This window comes from Haliaeetus leucocephalus, unplaced genomic scaffold (assembly GCF_000737465.1).
Source record: "Haliaeetus leucocephalus isolate CR32 unplaced genomic scaffold, Haliaeetus_leucocephalus-4.0 Scaffold656, whole genome shotgun sequence".
NCBI lineage: Eukaryota > Metazoa > Chordata > Aves > Accipitriformes > Accipitridae > Haliaeetus > Haliaeetus leucocephalus.
In genome coordinates this window covers 19,818,950-19,843,754 of record NW_010973092.1, presented here as the reverse complement: position 1 = coordinate 19,843,754, position 24,805 = coordinate 19,818,950, and the positions used below count along the sequence as shown (strand labels likewise).

General features: G+C 45.9%; 1 protein-coding gene across 2 annotated transcripts in view; it reads left to right on the top strand.

Moving 5' to 3' along the window:
- Positions 1-24,805, top strand: part of SIL1 (SIL1 nucleotide exchange factor) — a 95,607-nt gene that overhangs the window by 11,325 nt on the left and 59,477 nt on the right. The window contains exons 1-3 of one of the 2 annotated variants that reach the window (XM_010579163.1): positions 3,973-4,106; positions 7,906-8,020; positions 11,237-11,372. In XM_010579163.1, coding sequence (XP_010577465.1) covers positions 7,910-8,020; positions 11,237-11,372 — 247 coding nt within the window. In that variant the 5' untranslated portion in view covers positions 3,973-4,106; positions 7,906-7,909. Of the gene's footprint in view, positions 1-3,972; positions 4,107-7,905; positions 8,021-11,236; positions 11,373-24,805 lie in introns of those variants that run through there. The other variant, XM_010579162.1, reaches the window with a different exon arrangement.

The window sequence follows — 24,805 nt, the reverse complement described above, 5'->3', positions numbered from 1 at the left end:
AGGCGAGCCACACGTTTGCTGCCTGCGTGCTGTCCTGCTCCCTGCTGTGACCTGTACCCGCGGGTCGTCACGTCGAGTAAGAGCTGTCACTGCCACCCGGTGCACCGTAGAGGTGAGGAAATGCATTTTTCATAAACTTCACAGCTCACTGTTTCTGGCAGATTGATAGGGCTGCTGTAGAAGCCCTTTGCTTGCCTGCTGTCGGGGCACCTCTGCACCAGCTGCTCTGCAGGGCTGTGGCAGCGGGTGTCCTTAGCTTTGGAGAGATGGTGATCCCGACGGGAAACCTCTGGGCTGAGCTGGAGCTGGCAGCGAGGGTCTTGGCGGGGACAGGCTGAGATACAGACAGAGGGGATAGATGCTTGTACTGGGGCAGGCGGCGTGGTGTGGGTACTGCTGTGAGTTGTGTGCCTGGTACATCAGCATTGGATTTCTCTAATACTGAGCTTGAATTTTGCATGTGTTTTTTAACCTCTTAATTGAATCTCTTTATAGGGAAGCTGGCACCTGACAGGGGAAGGAGGTTGTTATTTGATGCAAGAGCCATGAGTGAACAGCAGGAACTTGGAAAATACAAAAAGCTGTTTCCAGAGAGGCTGGGAGTATGCCAATTAAATCTTTGGCTCTTTGTGGGCCCAACTGCAGTGGGACATCAGGGTGCCCGGTGACCTGGCTAGTGTGGTGTGTGCTTTCTTTCCTGTTAGATTCTCCAAGCTTGGGAAAGCAGAAGGGGTAAAAAAAATATACTGAACACTGGCAGACTCCCAGGTTAGTCCGAGGCAAGGCATCACCTTGCAAATAGGGGCTGATGGAAATGATAGATACTTGTGGGGGGGGAAATATCACTCAATTGTATGTGCTGTACATGGGAAATTGCAGCAAGGAGCAGGAGAAAGGAATAGGAGCAGGGCAGGAGGAGACGTGTTTTCAGCTGGCATTTGGGGTGATGGGGAGGCAATGAGGAAGGAGAAAGCTGTTTCACGTGGTTGAGGTCAGGCAGTGTGGCAGCTTTCAGAAAGACGTTTGTCTTGAAGGTCCCTGTGCATCTCTTATCTCCAGGCGAGTCCTAAACTGGTGCAAATCATCGCCCACGCTCTGGTACGGACTTGAACGTGCTTGCTAGCCCCAAAGCTCTGCAGAGTGAGGATGTTGCGTGCGTGTGCAGGCTGTCGCAGAGTGCTGCGAGAGCAGCTGCCAGAAATTCAGATAGGTGCATTTTTTATAAATAATAAATGATAAATTTGGTCCTCTGACCTCTGAGGCATGCTCTGCTTTTGTACGCTCCATCCTGAGTGGAGCAGAAGATCCCCCCATGCTGGACCCAGGGCTCTCTGGCGTGGAGGACTGTTGGAGACACACTGGCTGCAGCGCCTGGGATCGGGGATCTTGCTGAGCCACGGCAGAGAGTGGCCCCTTCTGCCATCACCGCTAATGAGTGGGTGGAGAGGATGACGGCAGCCTTGCTCAGATTTCAAACCACCAAAGTATAAAGCTGTGCTCTGGCCCTCTGGAGAGCAGTGTTTTCTGTGAACACTGGTTTCTGAAGGAATTAATTAAGTAAATTTAATTAATAGACTAAGTGATGCTTAATGTTAAACTGTGTGAGGTTGTATAAACAACACAGTCGGAGTTGCTGTGGTCGGGTAGAAGGAGCGATGCCAGGTTTGTCTGTAAATGACCTTCAACAACCCAATCCTCTGTCCCTGTGCGGAGCCGTGGCCGGTGCCGGTGAAGCTGCCGGGTGCTGAGAGCTGCCCTCACCGTGCCCGGGTGCTGCTGTGCTGTCTTCTGTCGCTGGAGACATCCATGCTCTGCTCTCGCTTGCATCGGCACCTGGCAGTGCTTGTAGGAAAGACCAGCGTTAGGTGGTATTGTAGCTGAGCTGCTGTTAGAGGGACTGATGTTAGCTAAGCAGGTAGCCTGTAGGGGTTATTAATATTTATTTTTATTATTTGTTAGTGGAGGTTATAAAAGTTGCATCATTGTACGGTAGATGCCAGGCTCTGTAAGCACACGTTTCTGCCATGGTTATTCTCCTCCCTCCCCATCCTTACTGTCCCACGTCAGAATTTCCTGTATGCTGGTCCCAATTCAGAGCGGTGCTTCTGCTGTAGGTCAGAGCAGGGCCTGTTGCTTGGGGGCAGGCTGTGCCTCACCAGCAGAGCTCGAGCCATGATTTATTCCTGTAAACCTAAAAGCGTGGCCTCCTGCTGCGTGGGTTCTCTGTAGGCAGCCAAATACGGGAAGGTGTTCCCACAACTTTTCCCTTGTGTAGGAGTGTTTTTAACACACCAGAGAAGAGTCCTGGTAGGAGTAAATGATGAGGAGCAAGCAAGAAGAATAAACGATTTTTAAGCAATTTCATAAGCGGGATCAATGAGACGGTCTGTATTGCAGCTGCGCCTTCTCTGCTGAAATCTTGGTAGGGTTGAGGGTGTTTGCAAACAAGTGGTGCTCACTGTCCTGTCTTTCACCCATACACGTAGGGCTTCATGCCCAGGTGGGACCCTCCGGCAGGGGTTGGGGGCTCTTGGTGCAGTGAGCTCCTGTGTGGAGCTGGGGATACTCGCTGGAGGCATGAGCATGCTTTCCCAATGGCAGGACACCAGGAGGAGCAGAGCTGCTGAGAGCATCCTGAGCGCAGCAGAAGCAGATGCAACGTCACACCTCGAAGCTGTGCAGAGCCTGTGCCAGCTGAATGTGGCGGGTCCGTACCCAGAGAAGTCTGTTCCTGCCTGGTTTGTCCTGGGAGAATTGAGGACAAACAAATTGGGGCTCCATCAGGAACACTACGTGCGTCCCTGAAGGAAGCTCCTTGTTATGTTTGGTTTTGCCATTCAGGGCTCTTCTCCTGCTTTGCATAAGGTGATAGATAGGTTCGTTATTATTATTTTATTCTGGTTTTATTATTAATTTTTATTCAGATCCAGTTCTTTGATCAGTCAAGTGCATTCAGATCTCTTCCAGGATCTTTGTAGTTTTAACATTGGCTTTAATGAAGGGGAAGATTCACTTCTGCCTCCTTTTGGAAATGTTGCTGATCAGGACCTGTCCGTGGCAGGAGTGAGCTCAGACAGATGTATGGAGCAGGAGGTCTCCCAGGTGCCTGTCGAGCAGAGCCACTGCCAGCTGTGCCAGCTGTGCAGAGCCACAGCAGTTTACCTGGGCACTGCACCTAGGGCAAGTGCAATTAATTGCTGGGCCTTGTCTTGGGGAAGAAAAAGCGTGAAAAGAAGATGAAGATGTCTTTTAAGGGGGAAAAGTGATATCAGAGTCTCACAAGTCCTGCTCTTAGTGAAGGCAGTAGGGAATGCTCACATTGTACAAGGTTTGGTAGCTCATTGTGGTTCTTGCAGCATCTTGCCCATCAGCTCACATCTTTCTGCTGGATCCTGCACATTAAAACGTGCTGCAGGTAACCATTTCCAGGTAAACCTGTTTGGAAGGACAAGACCTGTGTTCTCTCTTATGAGAGCCATTGGGTTTTTAATATGGGCAAGTTGTCTTCTTATGGTTCCCATTTCCAGGGGAAATCCAAGAAATCCTGTGCTTCATGCCAGAAGCCACAGTGCAATGTCCGCATACGGTGAGGGCAGGGAGAGCTGAGGCAAGTCTTCAGGATTGAGACCTGCTAAGCAGACACATGGTCATCTGGGCCTGTGTCCACCAAAACATGAGTATTTCCAGGCTGGCTTCTCTTAGCTTGGTTTGTACTTAACAGGAGCCTTTGCGTCCCTGTGCCTCTGGGAAGAAGAGAGGATAATTTTATTTGCAGTTTGGTCTTGCTCATCTGTTTGAAAGCAGAGGGTTGTGAAGACCCAACTGTAATGAAACTGGGAAGGGCAGAGTGTCCTGTGGCCTCCTAGTGATCCTCTGTTTGTCCACCAGCTGTTTCTTCTCTTACACACAGGCTGAATTTCAGATTAAAACCTCTTCTTTCTCCTGTTGGTGTAGCTGCACAGTCATGGGAGGAGGAGGGACTGCTGGCTATGGGACATTCCCAAGTTGTCTGACTGACACTGGTCTGCTCTTCAGTAGCAAGTCAGCAAAAACAGGTGCTCATTACAGACCTGGGGACCCTATTGCTCAGAGGAAGAAAATTTCAGGTCAGTCAACTAAATTTCCTTCTCTTTCTCCGTTGTATGGCACATCACTTAGCATGTCATGCCGGTCTCAGCCATAGATGCCAGCGTCATTAAAATGACATTGTGTTTGAACAGGGATCTCGACACTGATTGCAGGATGTGTCCTGAGTGCACCTCTTCAATCAGACATCCTAGTTTACACGTCTGTCTTTAAAATAGTTTCCTTAACTGTTATTGCCCATCAAACTTTGGCTTCAGCCTAAGAAGCTGTGAGTGCTTGGAGGTCTTCGTGCCACCAGTTCAGCTGAAGGATGCTTGGGCTGTGTTCCTTGATGTCTTTCCCTGTTTGATTGTTCTCCAGTGCTGACCTGTGCTCAGGGAGGGGAGGTCTGTGAATTATTTGTGCTCGTAGACACATAGTGTGCTGTTGATGCTTTTGTTACCACCAGCCATCTCAACAAAGGGTGGCTGGACAGATACCTGGCCTGAACTAATAAATTTGCAGACAATTTTGCAAGACTTATAATTCCCATACTTCTCCCTCGATCCCTAGATGAGAACAAGGATTAGCTTATTGTTATTGCTTCCAGTTGGCTGTAAAAACAGAGCCTGGCAAGGGGGCCGGGGAGCTCTCTGGGATGTCCATGTGCTCTCCTCAAGCAGCAGATCAGAATTCAGATGAGGCTTCAGATGGATTTATTGGAGTGGCATAGTATACGCAGCGTGGGCTTTGAGTTAGGACATGAAAGAGTGGTGTGTTCCCAGCAGTGGAAGGCATTAATGAAATATGTTCCTCATACTGACTTGCTTTGAACTGTCACCTATGACTACAGCAAACTTATTCACAGGGCTGTGCAGCATTTATTGATGCGCAGCTAGTAAAATCAGTAAAAATGTCCCTGCTAATAGAGAGTGTAATGGCAATGCTATTGTTTCTGTGGCTACTGGTGCAGACAGGATTTCCTGGAGCTGCGGAGCAGAACCTCCCTGCACTGCGAAGCCCAGAACATTGCCTGCTCTGACAGGAGGACTGCCCCAGGAACAGAGGCTTCTTTGAGTGTGACCCTTTGCTCATTCCCTAGTACCTGATTTTCTTTGACATAAGAGGATTATTGGGAAAAAAACCAACACCCTGCTCCACGTAAGGGGAGTTTGTGGTCCTCCTGTAGTGGTTCTGGTGCTGACTGGCTGCAGCTGTACATGGGTGCTGCTGGATCCAAAATAATGTTCCTAAATAAGAGCAAATGCTCCCCATACAGGTGGGATCACAGCTACCACCCTTTCTGCTTTGTGAGCTGCAAGGGTCAGTTCTAAAAATGCATTGTATCCACATAACATTTGGTTTGGAAATCCTCTCATGCCCTCTGCGTGCGTCTGTCTTGTAATGAGATGTCAGCCTGTGCAGACTTCTCTCCAGGAGCTTCAAACCCCCGTGTTTCACATGTTAGTTCCTCCTGCCTACCTGGGACCTAAGCAAACTGCTAATTGTTGTGCAGATGTCATCTTCCAGGCAGGCATGAGTTTGTAGGCTTTAAAGAGGCTGTACTGTCATTTGCTACCAGCCTTCTTGGTACACGTGAGCTCTATTTTTACGGGAGTGTGCATTTTCTTTCAGCCACTGCTTTGTTGAATTTCTTTTTCTTCTTTTCTCTTTTTATTTCCAGGCTTGCAGGTAGAGTTTTAGGGATACATCTATTTTTCATTATCCCAGTTTTGTCGCTTGTTTTATAACTAAAAAAAAAACCAAACCAAAACCCAAAAAACTGTTTCTGCTGTAAAAAGCAGCAGTTTATTCCAAGGTGAGTTGAGGGGAGGTCTGTATGTCTTGGTCAGTCTCAGATTGAGGTCCTGACTGTGGCACTGGCCAGAAGGATACGCTGATCTTCTGGGAGCAGGTGGAGTTTGAGCCCATGAACTCTGCTCTGGGTTTTCCAGCTCAGGAACGTGGGTGTTAGTTGTAGCCTGGTTGCACTTGGCAGTGACCCAAGACAGAGATGGAAGCTTTGGTCACAGGCTGTCTTTGCCTGTTTTCTGAAAATGGAGAGCTTTGCTTCTACTCTGTTTGTAGTTTAGTAAGGGCTCGTGGGTCCTTGAGGTGGTCCTTTGACCCTTTAGAAAAGAGGAGGACATCGAAGGAGGATATCAAGCATCAGGTCAGAAACACAAGGTGGTACTTTCATGCATGGTGTGAATTAAATGGTGGAACTCATTGCTGAGTTGCTGTGGGTGTCAGAAGTCCAGATCTGCTCCAAAAGCAATTAATGGGAAAAACAAAAATCCGGTTGATCTGGATTTGAGTTCAAATATAGAGGCTGCTGTTCAGGAAGACCCTGGGTCAGGAGCTTCTGGAAGATGCAGAAGTGCATCAGATGTATTACTATTTGTGCTCCCTGCTCTGCTGCTTTTTCATAGATGTCCACCACTGACCAGCATGATGCAGTGTTTTACCTTTTCTTTTTTTGGCTAAAACAAAAACCAAGCAGGAAGAGGAAGAAGTAATGTAATGGAGTGGGGAGACAAGATAGCAGTAAAGGAGGGGAAGGAGACGACTCCACTCCCTCCATGTCCCTGAAGTTTTTTGTGGGGAGAGGTCCTTTGGTGGCAGGAGTTGGTGGTGGGGTGCGCCTGTGAGCATATTTTCTGCTTCGTGGAATAGGAGATGGTTGCTTCAAGGAAGGAAGGAAGTCTGCGTTTGATGTGCAATCCTGATGGACGACAGAGACAGAAAGATATTTAGGACTGCATGTATGGGAGGAGATTCTTTAAAACCTGGATAGGAGTAGGAACAGACTTGATGGAGGGATGAGTAATGAAGGAGTGTTAGAACGGAACTAATCAGTCCCATCTTCTTTCAAAAGACCTCATTTAGTTTAATTTAGCAGCGTGTAAATTTAGAGCCAATCAAAGGAAATACTTCTTCAGCCTGTGTGCTGGCAGGCTGCTCTGTTCCCTACCCCAGTATGAGAAGTAGTAGTGAGCCGAATGCTGTAGGTGGATTTAAAGCCTCGTGTTGCGAGGCAGTGGGGCCATGCGTGTGCGTGAGCATGGTTACACATGTAGCGGTGAGGACATGAGCTCTGTACCAGGGTGACTGGCAGCCACAAGAGGAGAACCCTTCTTTCCCCCACCCCGCCCTTCTCGAGTTCAATACGTGGTCTGTAGTCAGTCAGGGCAGCTGTATGCCACGGGACTGCTTCATGGTCCACTGCAAGCATAGGCAGAGCCGGCTCCTGGGCTCACAGTTTGAGTGAGCTGGCACTTTGAGCAGCAGGGAAAGCCTTGTGCTGTAGGAACCACCAAGTACACCTTGTTGACCTCTGCAAAATGTTGTTTTCCTCAAGAAAAACCTACATATGGGTTTAGATAAACTCCTGATCCTTTGATGGCTGGTAGTTTTGTTTAATTTGAATTAATGCAGCTACTTCTGTGCTTAAAATGAGGCAAAGGCATAAAAAGCCTTTGCAGGATTGCACTGATTTTTATTTTTCCCTGTAGCTGTCATCCATGGCACTAACACAGTGATTTTAAACAAGACTTGCTGGTCTCTCTGTATTTTCCAGGAGAGATATAAGCTCCTGTGGGGTCAATATAAGCTACTTTTGTCATTCCTTGTCATAAACTCCATTAGCAGTAAAATCGGTACCTCTTGCTATTGGCTGCCCCTGATGAGACCCATGCACTAACACCTCGAGGTGTTCTGTTTCCTGTGGTGTCGCACCCCTGAACCCGTGCTGCGTTGCAAAATGTCGTGTAAAGAATGCTGAAACCTGTGAAAACGTGGACTAAAATATTGTTCGTTTTGTTTTCCTTTGCATTTCAGGCTGATGGCAATGTCTCACTGGGCCAGTCTCCTCTCCACTGCTGCCAAAGTCAACCTGCTGGTCTTGGTGGTTTCTGTGGTGTTTTCCCAGTCAAGCCTAAGCAACAGAGCTCCTGTAAGTGTTGGCTGCTCTGGCTGAAAGCTTCACTCGCAAAGGGCTGTCCAGCCACCGGAGTCTCTGGTGGGGCGACAGCCTTACCTGATCCCTCTGTAGGACCAAGTAGAATGTAGCAGCAGTTGGTGAATCACCTCTCCTTGACAGTGGGCCTTCAATAACATTTCAGAAGGGCTTCTTTCTTGAGACCGCTTGCCTCACCCCAGGAAATCCAGTATATGCTCAATCCAGAGGGTTTGCAACAGGCACAGTGCAATTTGGGCAGCTCTCTTGTTTGCCAGATGTCACTTTTTCTATTTGGAGTTGTCACACGTTCCCACTGTGGCAAGAGGCAAAGCTAATTATGCGGTCTAGTGGCAAGAAGATGGGAAGAGGTGGCCTCAGTTATGTTCCTAACTGTGCCTCTCTTGAGTCACCGCAAGTGAGTCAGGCTTGGAAGAGCACCCTCTCAGGTCCTTGCATGTGCATGGATTTTGGTACTTGCAGTGTTGTTCTGAAGCTGCAGTTGAGGTGAGTGGTTGCTGTCTGTCCCTTTGCACTGTACAGGTGTGCAAAACTCCCCTGGATTGGATTCTGCTGCTAAGCCCCAGGTGCTAGGCCCCCCTAAATTAGCAGATCTGGAAAGCTTCCTTGAGAAAGCTTGAGCGGTAAAGAGTGGTGGTTTTTTAGTTTACTTAATGCTGTGGCTTAAAACAGGGGGTCCCCCAGCAAAACTGGAGTAGGGGATCACTGGATGCCACGTCCCTGGGCACTCGCTCCTGCCTTTGCATTGCAGCTTGCTGCTCTGTTGGTTGTGTGATGCAACTGTCTGGGGACTGTGCTATTACCCAGAGCAAATACAAGGGACAGGTGACAATATAAGCACTGTAGACCAGTGCCTTGGGCCCACCTGGAGTCATGTAACAGTGAAATAATTTGTCTTTATTTCAGGGAGGGAGGGGAAGAGGCTGGAGATAGAGCACAGTCATCCCAGCTGAAGAACGAGCACTGGGACAGCCACCCAGTGATACCTGCCTGAATTGACAGGCAGCCTGACACCGAAGTTCAGACAGGATTGATGCAATGTGTGGTTAACTCTCCCATCACCTTTTCCTGCACTCCCGCTACAGCGCTCCATGGTGGCCATGCCCCTCCTTTATTGCAAACAGACTGCAGATTGTCTCAAAGCCTCCCTGCTGAGGCTTTTCAGCTTATTGCAGTTGATTTCAGACTGATAAAGCAAGGAGGCTTTTTGCCTTTAAGGAAATTTCCATTGTTCGTTCTTTCTACTGTCTTAATTATGAAAACAAACTGAAAAGGTTTCTACCTAATTTCTGCATAAATGAAGAATTGCTTGTGTGTTGTTGCCCGTTTTTGCCAGAAATACTAATGAAAATGGGGTATTGCAAAGCAACTGCAGGCCAAGCAGTGGCATTAACATTTAAGTGAACCAAGTCACATCCTTTTACCCTTACTGAACATTTAGACACTTCTCTTAAGCAGAGCCAGTAAACATCAGCTGTCTCCATTATGTGTTTCAACAGATACAACACTCAGAGGCCTGTTGGTAAATTTACAATAGCCTGTATCGTTAAGTCCCTCTTGGATAATAATATAGCAGCGTAAATAAGCTAAGTAATAACTGCTCTGACTCATTTATTTTAGTCCTGTTGAGTCTTGGCTCAGAAAATGTTAACATTGATTTTCATCTGCAGAACCTGGCTTTTTATGTTTATGATTGTTACTGGGCTTTAACCATTTGTCATAATTTTAACAATTTCAAGCCTCTGATGCACTACACGAAAGCAGGAGTTAAGCTCTGCTTTCCAGTGTATTTCCGAAATTTCAGTCCCTTTTGACAGATAAAATAAAAACATTCTATAGGTTTGTCAACTATCTTCATGTGTTGCCACTGTCGTTGCTAATTGTACGTGTTTTGCTCAGGCTGACATTTCTCTTGCTCAGAAAACACTCTCCTAGGCTGGGTAACGGATATTTATATGGAAAGCACCCAGATTCTGCCAGGAAATATGCATGCATTTTTTCCAAGAAGTGGAAGCAGTGAAGGCAGAACATGGCCTAAAATTTCTCATTAACCTCTTAATTGACGACTTCTTTTTCCCTATGAAAACATTCTAAGGATTAATATCAACACACTTCATGAAGTGAGCTGTAACTCTTATTCTAATTGCCAACAATGAGGAACAATCTTTCACTATAGGCTGGTTATTTGAAATGATTCAGTGGTGGCGTTCTTGGCGATATCAGAAGCTGATAATACTCCCTGCAACAGAAACTGAGCTGTCTGGATGATTAGCCTGGACTAGCTTATCTGTTCCTGTGAAAACCAGAGTAGCAAAGACCTGCTTCCCGAGCAGTTAATAGCCGGGTGTAAGATAGTATGAGGTCGTTACTTACTATGCGCTCTCAATAATTTTATCTGTTGCAGTTTTACATGACTCCCACCAGCTCCCTAGGGAGACTTTCCACTGAACAGTGAGGTTTCCCTCACAGCAAGGGTTTTTTTTCCTGCTTTTCATCCTTGTTTTTTCCTTTGCGTAACGTCATACCACTCGTGCTAGCTGATCTACCACACCTCTGCCATTCACGTGCTGCACTTACAACGTAGGTGGTGATTAAATTGCTGCCTCATTGTTTTAAAAGACTTGGAGGACACTGGGAACGGGTGGAGAAAAGGATGCTCGCTTTTTTATCATGTGGGCAATTCGGTGTGTTTTCCCTGTGTCCTATTTTGGAAATAGCTGAACTATTTTAGCTGAAATCTTCTCCAAGCCTGAAATAAGTGCATTTAAGAAAAAAAAAAACCCCAACGCTTGAGGCATTCCACTTGCGTGGAAAATTTCAGCTGAAAAAGTTAAAAGTTTGACATATTTTTAGAAAAGGGAAAACGGGGTCTTACAATGTTACACAACCCTAGTAATAGTCAGGGCTCCTGGTTCTGACTGTAATATAGGTGAGGCTCTGTGAAAGCTTGTTTTAAACCTGCAGCCTGCATTGGAATAGGAAATAAGCTGCGTTGCTTTGTTCAGCACAAATGTCATGCTACTTATGCATGTTTAACCTTTAATATACTTTAAATCTAAATTTAACCATGTGGAAAGAATCTTGGATGTCAAAAAAAAAATCTGCTGGCGCGGGAAAAAATTTTGTATTCTCAGCCGGCACTAAATTACTCAGATGCAATTGCTAATGAGCTGAATCTTTTCTATCCGAAAGGAGTTTGCCCTTACAAAAATAGAAGAGAGCGACATAAAAGATGACAGTGGGAAAGAGCCGATAACAGAAGATGATGCTGATCCTGAAGACCTGGAAGTGTTTTACCCCACACATCAGTGGCAAACCATCCGTCCAGGTAACATGCTGATGACTAATTATAGCATCCCTCTGAAACCCCACCTGACAGCACTGACAGAAACCTTGCAGAAACTCAAAATACCTGTTTGTTCCCATGACGATGTATTCTTTTGCTGGTGTTCAGACAAAGAGGTATGGACCCAATGACCCAATACAGGGACAAGAGACCATCACAGAACTGGCTGGCAATGGGAGCGGTTGCTAAAGTGTTCTCAGTTCACTGGAGCAGGTCGAGTGGGCTGCCATTCACGTTGTAGGTGGTGATGTGTCTCTCTCACTAGCTCAGAAGCCCTTTCTCTCTTTGTACGCTTGTCAAGGGACAGATTTTATAACGTTTGTTGGCATGTGGTATCCCAGGTCTGCTGTGCTCCAGTGTGGGCTGGTGAAATGCTGCTCAGTGGCAATCTGATTAAGAACCATCAATGTAACACTACACAGCTTTTTAACAATAGGTTTTCTGTTCCTTGGGTGTTTGAAATCCAGCTCTTATCCCTATCTATACATGCCACAAAAAAAACCTCTTCCCTTGTTTTTGGGCTGGTATCTTTTATTAGACATGTATGGGACACGTATGGTGAGAAGACACCAACTGAGTAGGCTGGCTTCACTGCAAAAACCCATGCGCTGGGAATGGCTCTGGAGAGGATAAGCCCATTTAAACACACACACAGATGCATGTATGCACACTTATTTCAGCAATTAGGATGATCAGTAAGCCTGCCTCTGAGGTCTTGAACAAGGTATTTAATCCACTTGTGCTTTGGTGTCCTCATGTATATGCAGGTGTAATACCTTCCCACCTCACAAGGGTGAACTAAGTAGTAATTAATTTTTATAAAGTGCTTTGAATTTAAAAGAGCTTTATCCTGTGCTCAGTTATCATTGAATGAATAAATATGGGATCCATTTGTCTTGAAATTTCTGCCAGATATAGCAGAACAACTGTTCCAAATGTAAATCTTTGTATAACATGAATGTCTAGCAAAAGCCCCAGTATATACTTGTATTCCATTTTGGTACCATTATGTATGGAAGGCATGTGCTGTCCCTGTTCAGTATTCAGACTGGTGCATCCCCACCACCCTTGTTGAAGCAGAATATGTATATGCTTGCAGTCACTATAAACGTCGTTGCCAGTTTTGTTCAGAAGCACCTTCTCTATTGCTCAGGTGTTTTGTTCTGCTTTATTTTTGTAGCAGTTCCAGGCTGGGCCTGTGCAGTGAAGGGCTTGTGGAAGTAGGGAGCTTGTTAGCATTCGCAGAGGAGAAGAATTTAAATTACTCTTGTAAAAGGCTTAAGTGGTGGCCTGCCTCATCGTCTAGCCAGTACGGATTCTCATTTCAGGTGTACGTGCAGATTTGGGTAGAGACATGTCAGAAAGAGGAGTCATCTTTGGTCTCCCCCTGTCAGCCTGGGTTTTTGTCCCCTGTGGGTTTCTCTGTAGCGAAACCTTGTGTGTAGACTGTGACTCGCACTTTTAGCATGTGTATTACCTGAAGCAAGGCTGGGGAACCTGCTACCACCACGAACCCGTTCCTGTGTCCTCTGAGCTCGAGGGTTTCCCCCTTGCTAGCACAGGTCTGTGCTGGGAAGGGAATTGACCCACAGGACAAGGGAAGCAGCCAGCATGGCTGCACGAGGGATGTGTCTTTCAGTCCTTTAGCAGAGGCACACACATTGGCAGTATGTCTAATCTGGTGGTTCTGCATCTTCCAATGTTCTCTGATGTGATTTCACTCGCTTGTAGCCAAGCAGAGTCCTGGCTGGTGTGTGCTCAGCACAGGCCAAAGTGAACCGCAGCACAGTGCTCAGAAGTTTACTTTCTGCTGCCTGCCTCTCCAGGATGCCCCCACGCTGTCTTCTGTTGTATTCCTGCAGCAAAGGGGCCAGTCTCTCCGGAGGAAGCAAATGTTTTGATTTAAAGTCTGGATCTTCAATTTTGAATAGTGGAAGGGAGCTCAGAGTTGCGTTTCTCCCCGTCGTGCTCCTGTTTCATCTTGTTCCTGTTCTGAGCTCAACACGGGATTTTTATGCTTCTGTCCAGTTCTGCAGTTGCTCATCTTTTATGCATGTATTTCCAGTTTTGCTCTATTGCTAATTGCATCAAACCATGTTTCCGTCGAGACTGCAGCAGTGTCATCAACCTGTAACCTGTCAAATCCCTCCACCAAATTCAATTGTTATTGTATATGTAACACTGCTTTGTGCGGTTGTTCCCTCGCTGCCTACAATGTGAGCTGGATTTTGATCAAGTGCTTTCTTGCACTTTGAGCACGCTTCAAGCTGCTGGAGGTAGCTGGATGCAAACACAGAGAGACAGTTACCCTAAGAGCTCTGCTGCCTGTAATCTGGAAGCAAGGAGATCAGTTGTCTCTTCTGCCAGCTAGCTGGGAAGCTGATGGGCTGTGGAAAGGTTGGTGAAACTTCACAAAGTCCTTTAACACTTTGTTAGGTATTGCTTCTTTCTCACTTGGCACTAAATAATGCACCAGGCGCAGCTGGGTTAGACAGAAAGGACACGTGCGCCTTGGAAAGCTGTCCAGCACCTCTATTATTTTACTTCTTTTGGTGTTGTCTGAGGAAACGGTGAAGACATCTCTGGGGCTTTTTGTTCTGTTCTTGGTTAGCATCCATAGGAACTTGCAGGCTGTGTGGGTTTTAATGAGTAGGATTGCAATGTCCTCAAAATGGATGTTCACACCCGTGGTCAGATCACTTATTGTGGTCAGGTAACTGTTCCACCACAGACACAGAATTTTTCTGAAGTTGTGCTTCCTCTGATGTCTTTTTCCTTTATGAATGCACTTTTACCAGGTGATAGTACTCTTGTGAGTTGGAAGATCTCAGAGAAATGTAGCAGAGGTGGTGACTTGCTTTTGTTGCTGCTCTGTCAAGTGCATGGAGGTGAGTCTGTCAGCACACAGAAACACCCTACCACTTTTCAAGGTGATCTCGCCAGATGGTTATGGCAACCAAAGGCTGATCCTTAGTCTTTGGGATGGCAGAGATGAATGGAAAGATTGAATGGTGCTGATGGTCTTCTCCACCAGTTTGACAGTTTTCTTGGGGGTTCTTTATATAAAAGCATTTCTTCCATGTTTTCAGGTGACCTCAAATCTGCCACACAACATCCTAGAGCACATGAATGCTTCATTTCCTGGGAATTACCTACTTTTGTTATTTGTTGTAACTTTTGTTACTATTTTGTTTAGCATTCCTGATGATGATTGAAAGTTTGATTGCTCTGACCAGCTAGTCATATCACTGACCAGCAGATTTTCCACCTGACATTATGGTCAGAAGTAGCTCCTCTGGGAAGACATTGCTGTGAAGATTAAGAAAAAGGATATAAGAGGCAAGGGTTTAACTGGGAAAAAAAAAGGGTGTTAATTATCTCCTCAGCAGTGACCAGCACTGCAGGGAGCCCATGCTGCTCTGCAGATGGGCTCTGTCCACCTCTGTGGCAGCAGCATTTACCTAGTTCCTGATGTGGCAGAAACTTGCTGGCAGGTTTCTCAGCTGACAGTTTGAAGTTGGCAATTAACGTGTCCAGTTTCCAAATCCAGATGGACCAAGTGAGAACCTCATCTGCCCAAAATATCAAAATATTTACAGTCTACTCTGCATGCTTTCCACTTGAGAGGAGGCAACAGTGGGGCACAGAAAGGTTTCCTTTGGTCCAGAGCAGCTCCCTGCAGACTGGAGAAATGGAGCAAAATCTTGCATTGGCAATTGAAATGTTGCACCATTGGATCTCCTCTCAGGTTTGGATAGCATGTCTCAGTACCTAGTGAGGCAGAGCATGTGTTACAGGAGCTCGGCTGGCCTGTACCTTTAGCTGTGGTTAAACTTCTTGCTTGCAGAGCTCTGTGCTGATACCTGCAGTTACTCTATAGCATTTGTACTGTTCAGAGTAATTTTCCTAAGTGCCTAATTATATTGCAGTTAAAAAATAAGAAGACATGACTGCTGCTGTTGATCAAACTGCCAGAGCAAAGTTGACGTGAGCATGCTCTTGTTGCTGCTTCTGCAAAGATGAAACCATCTTACATTCAGCAGGGAGCTGATGATACATTGCTTAGCATTTAAATATCCATGGCTGTAACTTCCAAGAATCCTCAGGCTGCTTTCTCTGTCAGTAGCTGTCTTTGCTGTTCATACTTGTCTCAGGTCTTCCCTGTCTCATTTACTGCACAAACAAGGTTTTACACATATGAAAACACGTGTTTTTTCTTCTCAAAGAAAGTGTTCACGCTGGGGAGGTAATTTCAGAAGCTGCTTTGAAGGACTTGCTGTGGTTTTGGAAAGAATAGGACTCAGAATGGGGAATAATTCAGTCCAGTTTCATTGCCAGTCTTTGTCTTTCAGGAGATTTCAGTGGCTGAATGAGCCAGCACTGCGATAAGCTAAGAAGAGGTTTTTAAAGCGGGGAGGAGAAGGTAGTGGCAGGAAGGATCCCTTTGGCTCAAGAGTCCCATGCCAGGGCCTGTCCCACAGCCCGTGTGGGTGACGTGGTGACTGGCGAGGATTTCCTTACACCTTGTTGGTGGGTATCTTGCTCCTGCTGTTCACTGGGATCTCCTGAGCTACACTGGCTCCTGCTAAGTGTTTTGCTGAATTAATGAATCTGTCCGAACCATTGGCTTCTTGGTGACCTAGACCTAACTCAAACAGTTGTGTGCAGGTCTCTGAAATATTTATGTCAGCATGGTTGAGAGAGGGCTGTGAAATATGGCGTTAAACCACCAGGGTATGCTCGTTTTTGCAAAGCTTGACACGTGTAATCCAGGAAATAGGAGCCTCATAAGATCAGCACAGCTTTGCATGAAGAGGGAAGGCAAATGGGATTTAAAAACCTCATTTATACTAGATGAAATGCTTCTTTTCCAGGTCTTTTTATAAAATAACTTGTTACTGATGTGCAGAGGGGGAAAATCTCGACTGTGGAGTTGTTATAATTTTCTCTGGCCAGCAACAGGGAGAGCTGCAGGGTGATTACAGCAGGTAGGAAAGCCCAGGCAGTCTCAAGAGCAATTGCAAATGTTCAGTGCTTGGAGGTAGAATTATGGCCAGTAGTAGCTCTTCCTCTGCTTGTTTTCCATCTGACCTCTTGCATACGAGGCTTTTGATATCTTAAATGTATCTTGTGCCTGTCCTTCTTTTTATTACCACATGCCTTCATGGTCTCCTCTCTCAGCTTCCCCATCCTTGTGGGGTTTCCTTGACTTCTCACTTTCACATCACAGGATGCATCGTCTCTCTAACGCTGGCTTGTGCTTAATTCCTCCTTACACTGAAAGCCTTCTCTGGCAAAAGTGCCAGGGCTGAAGCTCCATGTGCCACTTCTGGCTCTGGTGTGGGGCACTGGAGGGCAGGCATGTCAAGTAAAGCAGAGTCTCTGTGCCTTAGTCCTCTCTGTGTAAGAGGGATAACAGTGTCCCTGCTTGTTGTTGGTAAGAGGGCAGGATTGGGACTGCTCAAGAGACGCTCGGACAGCGTGCAGACAGGCGGCATCTCAAACAGCTATTTGAGTAGGGTGTGTTTGAAGGATGCCAACTCTTGGACATGGAGATATTGTCTGTACGAGCATCTTTCCCTCTGGCTCAGCTATGCAGATGAGGGCAGTGCAGTTACCTGTCTCCAGCCTTGCTCTGCATTATCCACTTGGATTTTCTTTACTGGCAGGTTCCCTGAGCTGGGGAGTTGGAGGGCACCCACCAGGGATGCACACCTGGTCCTTGTCAAGCCGTCTCTTCAATGTGCAGACAACGGCTTGCAGCGCTGCACAGTGAGCAGTCCGGCGTCCTGGCTGTGAGGCAGGTGTGGGCTGGCTGTCCCCAGCATGGTGAGCTGCCAGGAGCTGCTGCCAGCATCCTGATGAGATGCTGGTGTAGGTGATGCTGGGAGCGTTGTAGCCTCGGACCTGTGTAGTTGAAACACTCATGAAACAAATCATGAATGTTAGTGGACTGGGTCCTTGGGCACAAAGCTGACTTTTTCCAGGAGAGGTCAGACCTGCAGAGCCTTTGTCGTTCACACTAAGAAATGGGAAACGGTAGCAAATAACAGAAATTTATAGGCCAGTAACTGAACGTGCACATTAAAATAATAAAAAAACCCCTCCCACTTTATAAAAAACACTCTGCACCTCTAATTTGAGTGTAGTAATGCGATTTTGATTATATATTTTGTAGCATGTTGTATATGCAGTATATAGATATTTAAATTTTGATAATGTAAGACCTCAGAACTGTATAGCTCCTGGTACTAAATCATTCCTGGGAACTGGGCAGAAATGGACTGTTGCATGTCACTACACTTAACTTGCAGGTTTTAATTATGTGGAACTGCAGGGGTTGGTGGCTGTGCCCAGCCCCAGCGCAGCACTTCTCGGAGTAGCGGGATAGGCGGCCAGGTGCCACTCAGTGGGACATGTTCAGTGTGGCCAGGTGCTGGTCTGACTCAGGGTTGTTCCCTGTGTTTTCTATCTGCTTCTTCGTGACCTGGGAGGTTTTGCAGCCATTGTTTTCCCAGAACATCCGTGAGGGTATTGGGTTCAGTATTTGTAAAATGAACTGGAAGCCAATTTTTTTTTTTCCCCCCAAATGCAGAGAAAACTTCTGTTGTCTTCTGTCATTTCAAGAACTGCCGGTATCCTGGCAGCACCAGTGTTCATGAGAAAAAACTCTAAATTTACGACCCAGATTGCTCAGGTTTAGGAGCAGAGTGGGGCTGAGATGGGTTTTCAGTTTGTCAGGGTGAATACTTTCCCTTACTGGCCATGGTGTTACTGGTTTCATTAAACAAGCTGGTTATAAAAGTCTTCTGCAGTGATGCACGTACTGACAAAAATTAATTACACTTCTGAGCAGCTGAGATAAAAGTTTGCAGCTTCTTTAACACATAGACATGGGCTTGGATGTTGGGCATAACTGAAACAAGGGTGTAATGATGTATTTTCACGAGACAAACCGTGGCTCCTGCTAGCTGCATGTATGACTTCATGCTCCGCAGTGTGTTACGGGTTAATTTAAAGTGGTTATAAACCAGGTGATGGAGGTGTTTGAGAGTCAATTGGCTTTTTTCGTGCAACAGGAGGAAGTTAGGCTGCATTTTTCAAAATATTTTCAAACTTAGCTTTAATGATGCTCTGACTGGTGTTACTATAGTTGTAGCATTAGCGAAGGGAATAAGTGTATCAGCTGTGTAGCAGTAGACATAAGCAGTGGGAATCATTTACATGGTTAAATTTACATTGTTTGGAGGGGAAAAAGTGCTTTGAAAGAAGAGAGACTGTTTCCCAGAGAAGACATCTCTTATTCCTCTCTTTTATCTTCTTTCTGCCAAGCCAGGGATGCTGTGAGCATGTGAGCTGCTGAGAGATGCTTAAATGTTCGCTGGGTGATGAGGAATATCTTGCTATGATTTTTATGTGCAAGCATGCTATATTTTCTGCAATAACTTTAATAACCTTCATGTGACTGTTTAGAAGGATGAACCTCATTAAAGAAGAGGTATTTAATAACAGGCCTATTTTTATCTCTGTCTTTATCTAACAGTCTGCACATTTATTTCAAGCTTGTAACAGTGCTTTGGAAGAAAAATGTTTTTCCTCCTGGAAGATGTTTTGGGAGAGGATCCAGCCTTGGTTATTTTGAATTTCCAATTTGAGTATCTTCCCTCCTCCTTCCAGAGCAAGCAAGCCATACCAGGACCTTGGCTCCAACATTTTCATTGGGTATTATGGGAAAGTGTTTTTCAAAAAGTGTAGCTTGGGTTCCAGAGCCATTTAAATGGTTCTGAAGGTTTGACCAAATATAATCAGAGCAACCCTCTCACACTTCAAATGCATGATCTTTTTTTGTGGGACAAGCATTCCAGGCGTTGCAATGTGTGCTTGCTTAGCCACGGGTTGGACCTCCACCCACACGAAACCCTGGAGGGTGCTCCTGTGGCCAGGAAAGCGTTGAATTCCCACCAAAGCACTATCACAGATGCTGGAGATCAGGTGAGCCATCCAGCTGCTGCTGCACACTGTGAGCTCTGAGCTGCAGGGTAAGGCTCCTTGTGCCAGCAGAGCTCAGCACCTCCTGATTACCCGAAGCCGTCCTTCTCTCTTCTTTGGTGACAGAGGCCTCCAAGAGCAATTATTTTCCTGGTTTGGAAATTATTTCCTGGCCTGTGGCATGACAGCAGAGCAGCACTGCTCCTGGAGCATGGGGCTGGGTTTGCTGTCGTACATATTTTGACCACACACTCTTGGAGAGGTTGGCAGCTCTGGAGATCAGGCCTTCCTGCAGAGTTGATTTTTTTTTTTTTCCCCTAAATTTGCAATTTTATTATGCAATCTCAAATTAATCCTTGACCTATTGATATAATGCAGACATTGTATTTTCAGACTGCTCTCCTGTGTTTTATCTCATTTGCTGGCTGAGGTTGGCCATGATGGAGGCAGGTGGTCTGCCCCATCGCTGAAAGGATGCACCATCTTTCCAGTTCCTTCCACATCCATCCCTTTAATGTCACTGGTTCTGCATCCAGACTACCTGCCTTGACTCAACGTTTCTTGGAGCAGAAGTGCTGTTTAGCCCACGCAGAACTATAGTACCATACAGCCTGTGGCCAGAATGACCATTTCTGAACCCTTTTCCCAAGACACATATGTGGCCATATGCTCTGGGAGCTTGTGGGTTTGGTCCCTGGTGTGTGTTTGACAGTTGTTACAAAAACACCTGGCTCTGGGAGCTAAACCCTCCTTTTCTTTGGTGTTCAGTGTAGATCATGTACATCACTAAAACACAGTTTCACAGCATTATCTTTTTCATAATTAGGAAGAAATTATTTTCCCCCATGGTCTTGCTCTGGCTGTTCCTTCCTTCAGTCTCCCCCGTGGGCTAAGACCCTGCTTACTAAAATTTCTACAAAACTGATTCTAGGTGGGTGAGCACAAAGTCAGATTTTTTTTTTTTCAGGCAGTCAGCACACAGTCAAATGGCCTCTGCGAGGAATATTTCGTCCTGGTCCTTCACAGTTCACGCCTGCAAATTAGTGCTCTTACTCAGATGGGGCTGCATGTGCGGCTTTTTTTTTTTTTTTTTAAATTTTTTCCATATGTTTATGTATAGGGTCACACTAGCAACAGATCTTCTTTTTCCACAAACGCTTTTCAGAGCCATGTGCCTTGCCTCCTCCGTTCTGTCTTAAAAGCACCTTGCTCTTCTGAGGAAAACTCTGAATATCCATCATGCTGTCCTGATTTAGTGAGACATTTTCTCTGATCTGTGCCCTCTGTTCATTTTAGAATCTACAATGAATTTGGGAGGTAAATTAAAAAAGCTACTTGATGTTTCTCGAGGTCTAGAAGCTTGTTTTGCATTTTTTCTTACTTGAACGCACACTGAAACAAATGTCTCTGCTTTACTGAAACAGCTTCCTTAGCATCTCAGGGAAGCTTCTGAGTTAAAAAATAAATATATCTCTGTTTTTCCAGCTCTGCTTTACCAGCATAAGCTTGGGAATGAAATGTAATCTCCTTGGGTCTGTCTTGATGTTTTGTAGAACTAATTCCCATTTATTGCAAGAACTCTTACAACACTATATTCAAGTTTAAATTTTTATTATGTGTTTACATTTTGGAAGGGGTAAGTGTGGTGGTGTTGGAAATTCTAATTAAGGATAACATTTCTGATTCAAAAGATCTTTCTTCAGTCCGGAGATTCTTTTTCCTCTTTCCTGATTTTCTGCCTGCTCCTTAAGACCGCAGGAAGTTTTGCTTGGGTCATTCACTTGCAACAGGATGTTATCTGAATACTGAATTAATGTATGCAGTCTGTCACTTGGTGTTTCTTCTGTTCTTCTGCTGGAGATCTCCCAGGGTTGCAAAGACCTTGCAAGCGGCAATGGCAATAACAGGAATGTGCCTATGATCCTGCAAAGTAAAAGAAGAAACATTAAGCTGCATGTCTCTCCCATCACTGCAGGGTGTGAATAAATAGATCTAATCAACAATTTACATTTTAACCTCAGACCAGGTTTTATTTTTAGGATTTGTCGTTCAGCCCAAGCGAAACCTTTCTGTTTCTGTCTGGTGGTGTTTCTAAAAGCACCTTTAAGTTATCACCGAGACTGTATTTTAAGATGCATTTACATTTTGATATAATCTGCTGCTTTTCCTATTTGAAACAAAGCCCACCTGTGCTTCATTAATTATACTGTCATTTAACCTGCTAACCAGGTTGCTACTAATTACAGTTATCTCACTGTTTTGCAGCTGATAATATGCAAAAATGGTTAGACCTCTCTGTATCTCGATTAGCTAGAGCTGTAACGAGGTAGCAAATTGTGAAGGGTTTTACAGGTATTGTGAAGGGGTCTACAGACTATATGATATAAAGCTGGGAGGAGTGGCTACTGCACCTGTTGAGTGTGCTGCCCTTCAGAGCGGCCTTGACAGCAAAAACTGAAATAGAAGAAATCCTGTTTAAACATAGAAAAATCTGTTTTACTGTAGGGCGATTGAACACTGAAGCAGGTCAACTCCACCAGAGAGGTCGTGGAGTCTCCATCCTAGGAGACGTTCAAAACCCAAGTGGACACAGTCCTGGACACCCTGCTTGAGGTGACCCTGCTTGAGCAGGGGTTGGATGGGATGATCTCCAGAGGTGTCTTGCAACCTCAACTGATCTGTGACTCTGTATGGCAGTGCCTTTTTAAAGACAGAAGATCTCTTGGTGAGGGAACTGCGAATCCTGGTGGTAATGCTGACTGTTCCCCCTTGCTAACATCAGCTGAAATCTGAACGGAGCAAACGTGGGAAGAGTTGCTGAAGAATTCTCTGGAGAGAGGCAGCAGAAAGTAATGTCTGAGACCAGCTGGAGCCAGGAGCCAGAAGCTGGAGTGAAGGCACCCCAGGGGCCAGAGCCTTTGCTGGAAGATAAGCCAGGGTGCTTTTCAGTTGACCCCTGTTTTAATCATCTTTCTACCCACTTTGATCTCTCCAGATGCTCTCAAAACCTTTGGATTACATCCTGAAGTGGAAAGGACATGTCCTGAAGGAGGAGCAGAGTGAGGCTGCAGACAGAGGAGAGCTCGTACCTCACCCTGCTGCCTGCGGGGAAAGCCCAGTCTGCTGGCAAACAGGAGAGTAGGAAGAGCCAAGGGTCTTCCAAATCAAGCTGTGTCAGTCAAAGGTGTTAATGTGACCACTTTATGAGGAGGAAATGTATATGCTTTCCTTCATCCACTCCAACAAATGTCCTCAGGTTAGATCAAACCACCTACACTGACTATTTTTACTGTTTGGTCTCTGCTATACTTGAACTGATTTGTGTGGGGGTTTTTTTTGTTGACTTTTTTTTTTTTTTTTCCTGAGGAGGACTATAGATGGTTCACATGATTTCTTTTGTGTCCTCTGCAGTGCAGATGATGCAGACAGGGCTGGGGCGATAGCATCTTTATACTTGTCAGGTATCCATCCACAACCCAAGGCACTGCCGATGTACAGCCTGAGTGCAAAGGTGATCTTGCAGGCTTAGGAATACTATACAAACAGGTAAAGCAAGACACTCGATGAAGATCACGCTGGAGAAAGACTATATCTGCTGTCTAAAAGCCAGATACAGGGTCACTGAAGTGCGTGTCACAGTGGTAGCGGAGCTGGGAACCCTGAACGGGGAGGTTTCCCACAGTTCTGGCACAAGGAACGAGAGGACCTCCCAATGCCTCGCACAGGGCTTGCCGTGACGCTGGGCAGAACCTTGCTGATGGGGTTGCTCTGTGGTGCAGCCCGGCAGCGTTCCTGGGGACTGTGCGGCAGTGATCCTTGGCCGCTCTCGGCGTGCTTCTGCTCTGAAACATCGCTGTGCATGAAGGTGCCTTCCTACAATGGCTGCTCCTTCTCTGCATCGCTTCTGTTGGCGGAGCAGGGACAAAAACACCCTCCTGCTGCATCGCAGTGAGCCCTGTGGAACCAGCACACCTGAGAGACGAGGAGATGGTCTGTACTCTCCTGTGCATTGCCTGGGCAGTACTGGTTTAATCATTTATCCCTGTTCACACCACCAAAGCTTTACATTGGGTGGAGATGCGTGTATTTGGTGTGGGTTAACCCCAATGGGTAGCTTGTCAGGTGTCAGGCAGGATTTGCAACACTGGTAGCTGGGGAGAAAAACTGTCACCAAGTGTAACGCAGCACCTTGGATACAGAAAGCAGGGGGAGACAATAAATACAGACTTCCGTAATGTCATTTTATAGTGTCACTCTTCAGAATTTATTAAGACTTGGTTACAGTGATGCCTGCAGCTTCTTCTGGTTGAATTGGTAAATTCTGTTCATTATCTCCAGCACTTGTTTTGACCTACTGTGTTTTAGAAAAGAGGAAATATTGGAGGCATAGGGGCACCCCAATTACTTTCTTTGGCAGCTGGGTTTTTTGGTTTAAATCCAGATTTTCTCAGGTTTGCTGCTGACACCCCAGTCAGTGCTTTTCTGGGTGGATGGACAGACCCAAAATGTGAAGCGTTGCTTGATGAGAGCACTGAGAAATGCAGGCACCGGTGACCTGCCTTGATCACCGCAGCCTCCTGCGGGCAGTGTGCAGCAATGGGAAGAGAAGAGCCGCAGCGAGGAGGGATGCGACTGTCATCTTGGAGCAAGTTTGCATGTCTCGTCATCCCACCCTGGTACCGCTCCAGCGTGTGGATAGTCTTGGACAGGCTGAGGATGGAGAAGGGTTCACAAGAACTTCCTTCACTACAGAAAGGTGGTTGCTAAAGCCGTGAGCTCAAAGAATAGTTCACTGTCACCTTGCTGCGGGTGTTGCTACTTGTTTGCTGTTGGGAGCTGGCTGCCTTGTTGGAGCTGAGAACAGCACTGGCTTTCTTCGAGAGTTCCTCAGTCTACAAATGAAATTATGCCTGTTTCTCCCGTTTTTTGTCAAGCACAAATCACAGTGGCAGCGTGTTTGTGTACCTTTACCCCCGTCCTCAGCATTTAGCTCTCCAGGATGGAAGAAAAAAGTCCAACCTTCTGATAATTTATTATGTTCTTTGTGCTTAAGGGCAAAATTTAAGTTGCCAAAAGCAGATGTTTGCTTGCTCCTTTTTTAGCTCTCAGAGTACTTTCTGCGCACTTGATTGATGGACGTCCCTGTTACATTAATAGTTGGGCTTTGCAGAAAGCTGTTATTACCAGGAGAATCTGGTGTGGGTTTCAGTTTTTCTTCTTGCATTGAAAATCCATTATTAATGTCTTTTTGAGGAAAAAAAGGCTTCAATTCAGGCATTTTGCTTTGCTTTCTCAGGCTCCTTTGCAACTGTCTTCTCTAAGGCTCTTTTAAAATCAATATTACAAGTGTTCTTTATATTTCACTGTGTGGTTGAAGGTTTCGAAGTCTTGCTATTGATTTCAAATTGTGTTGCAGGACGTTTGGG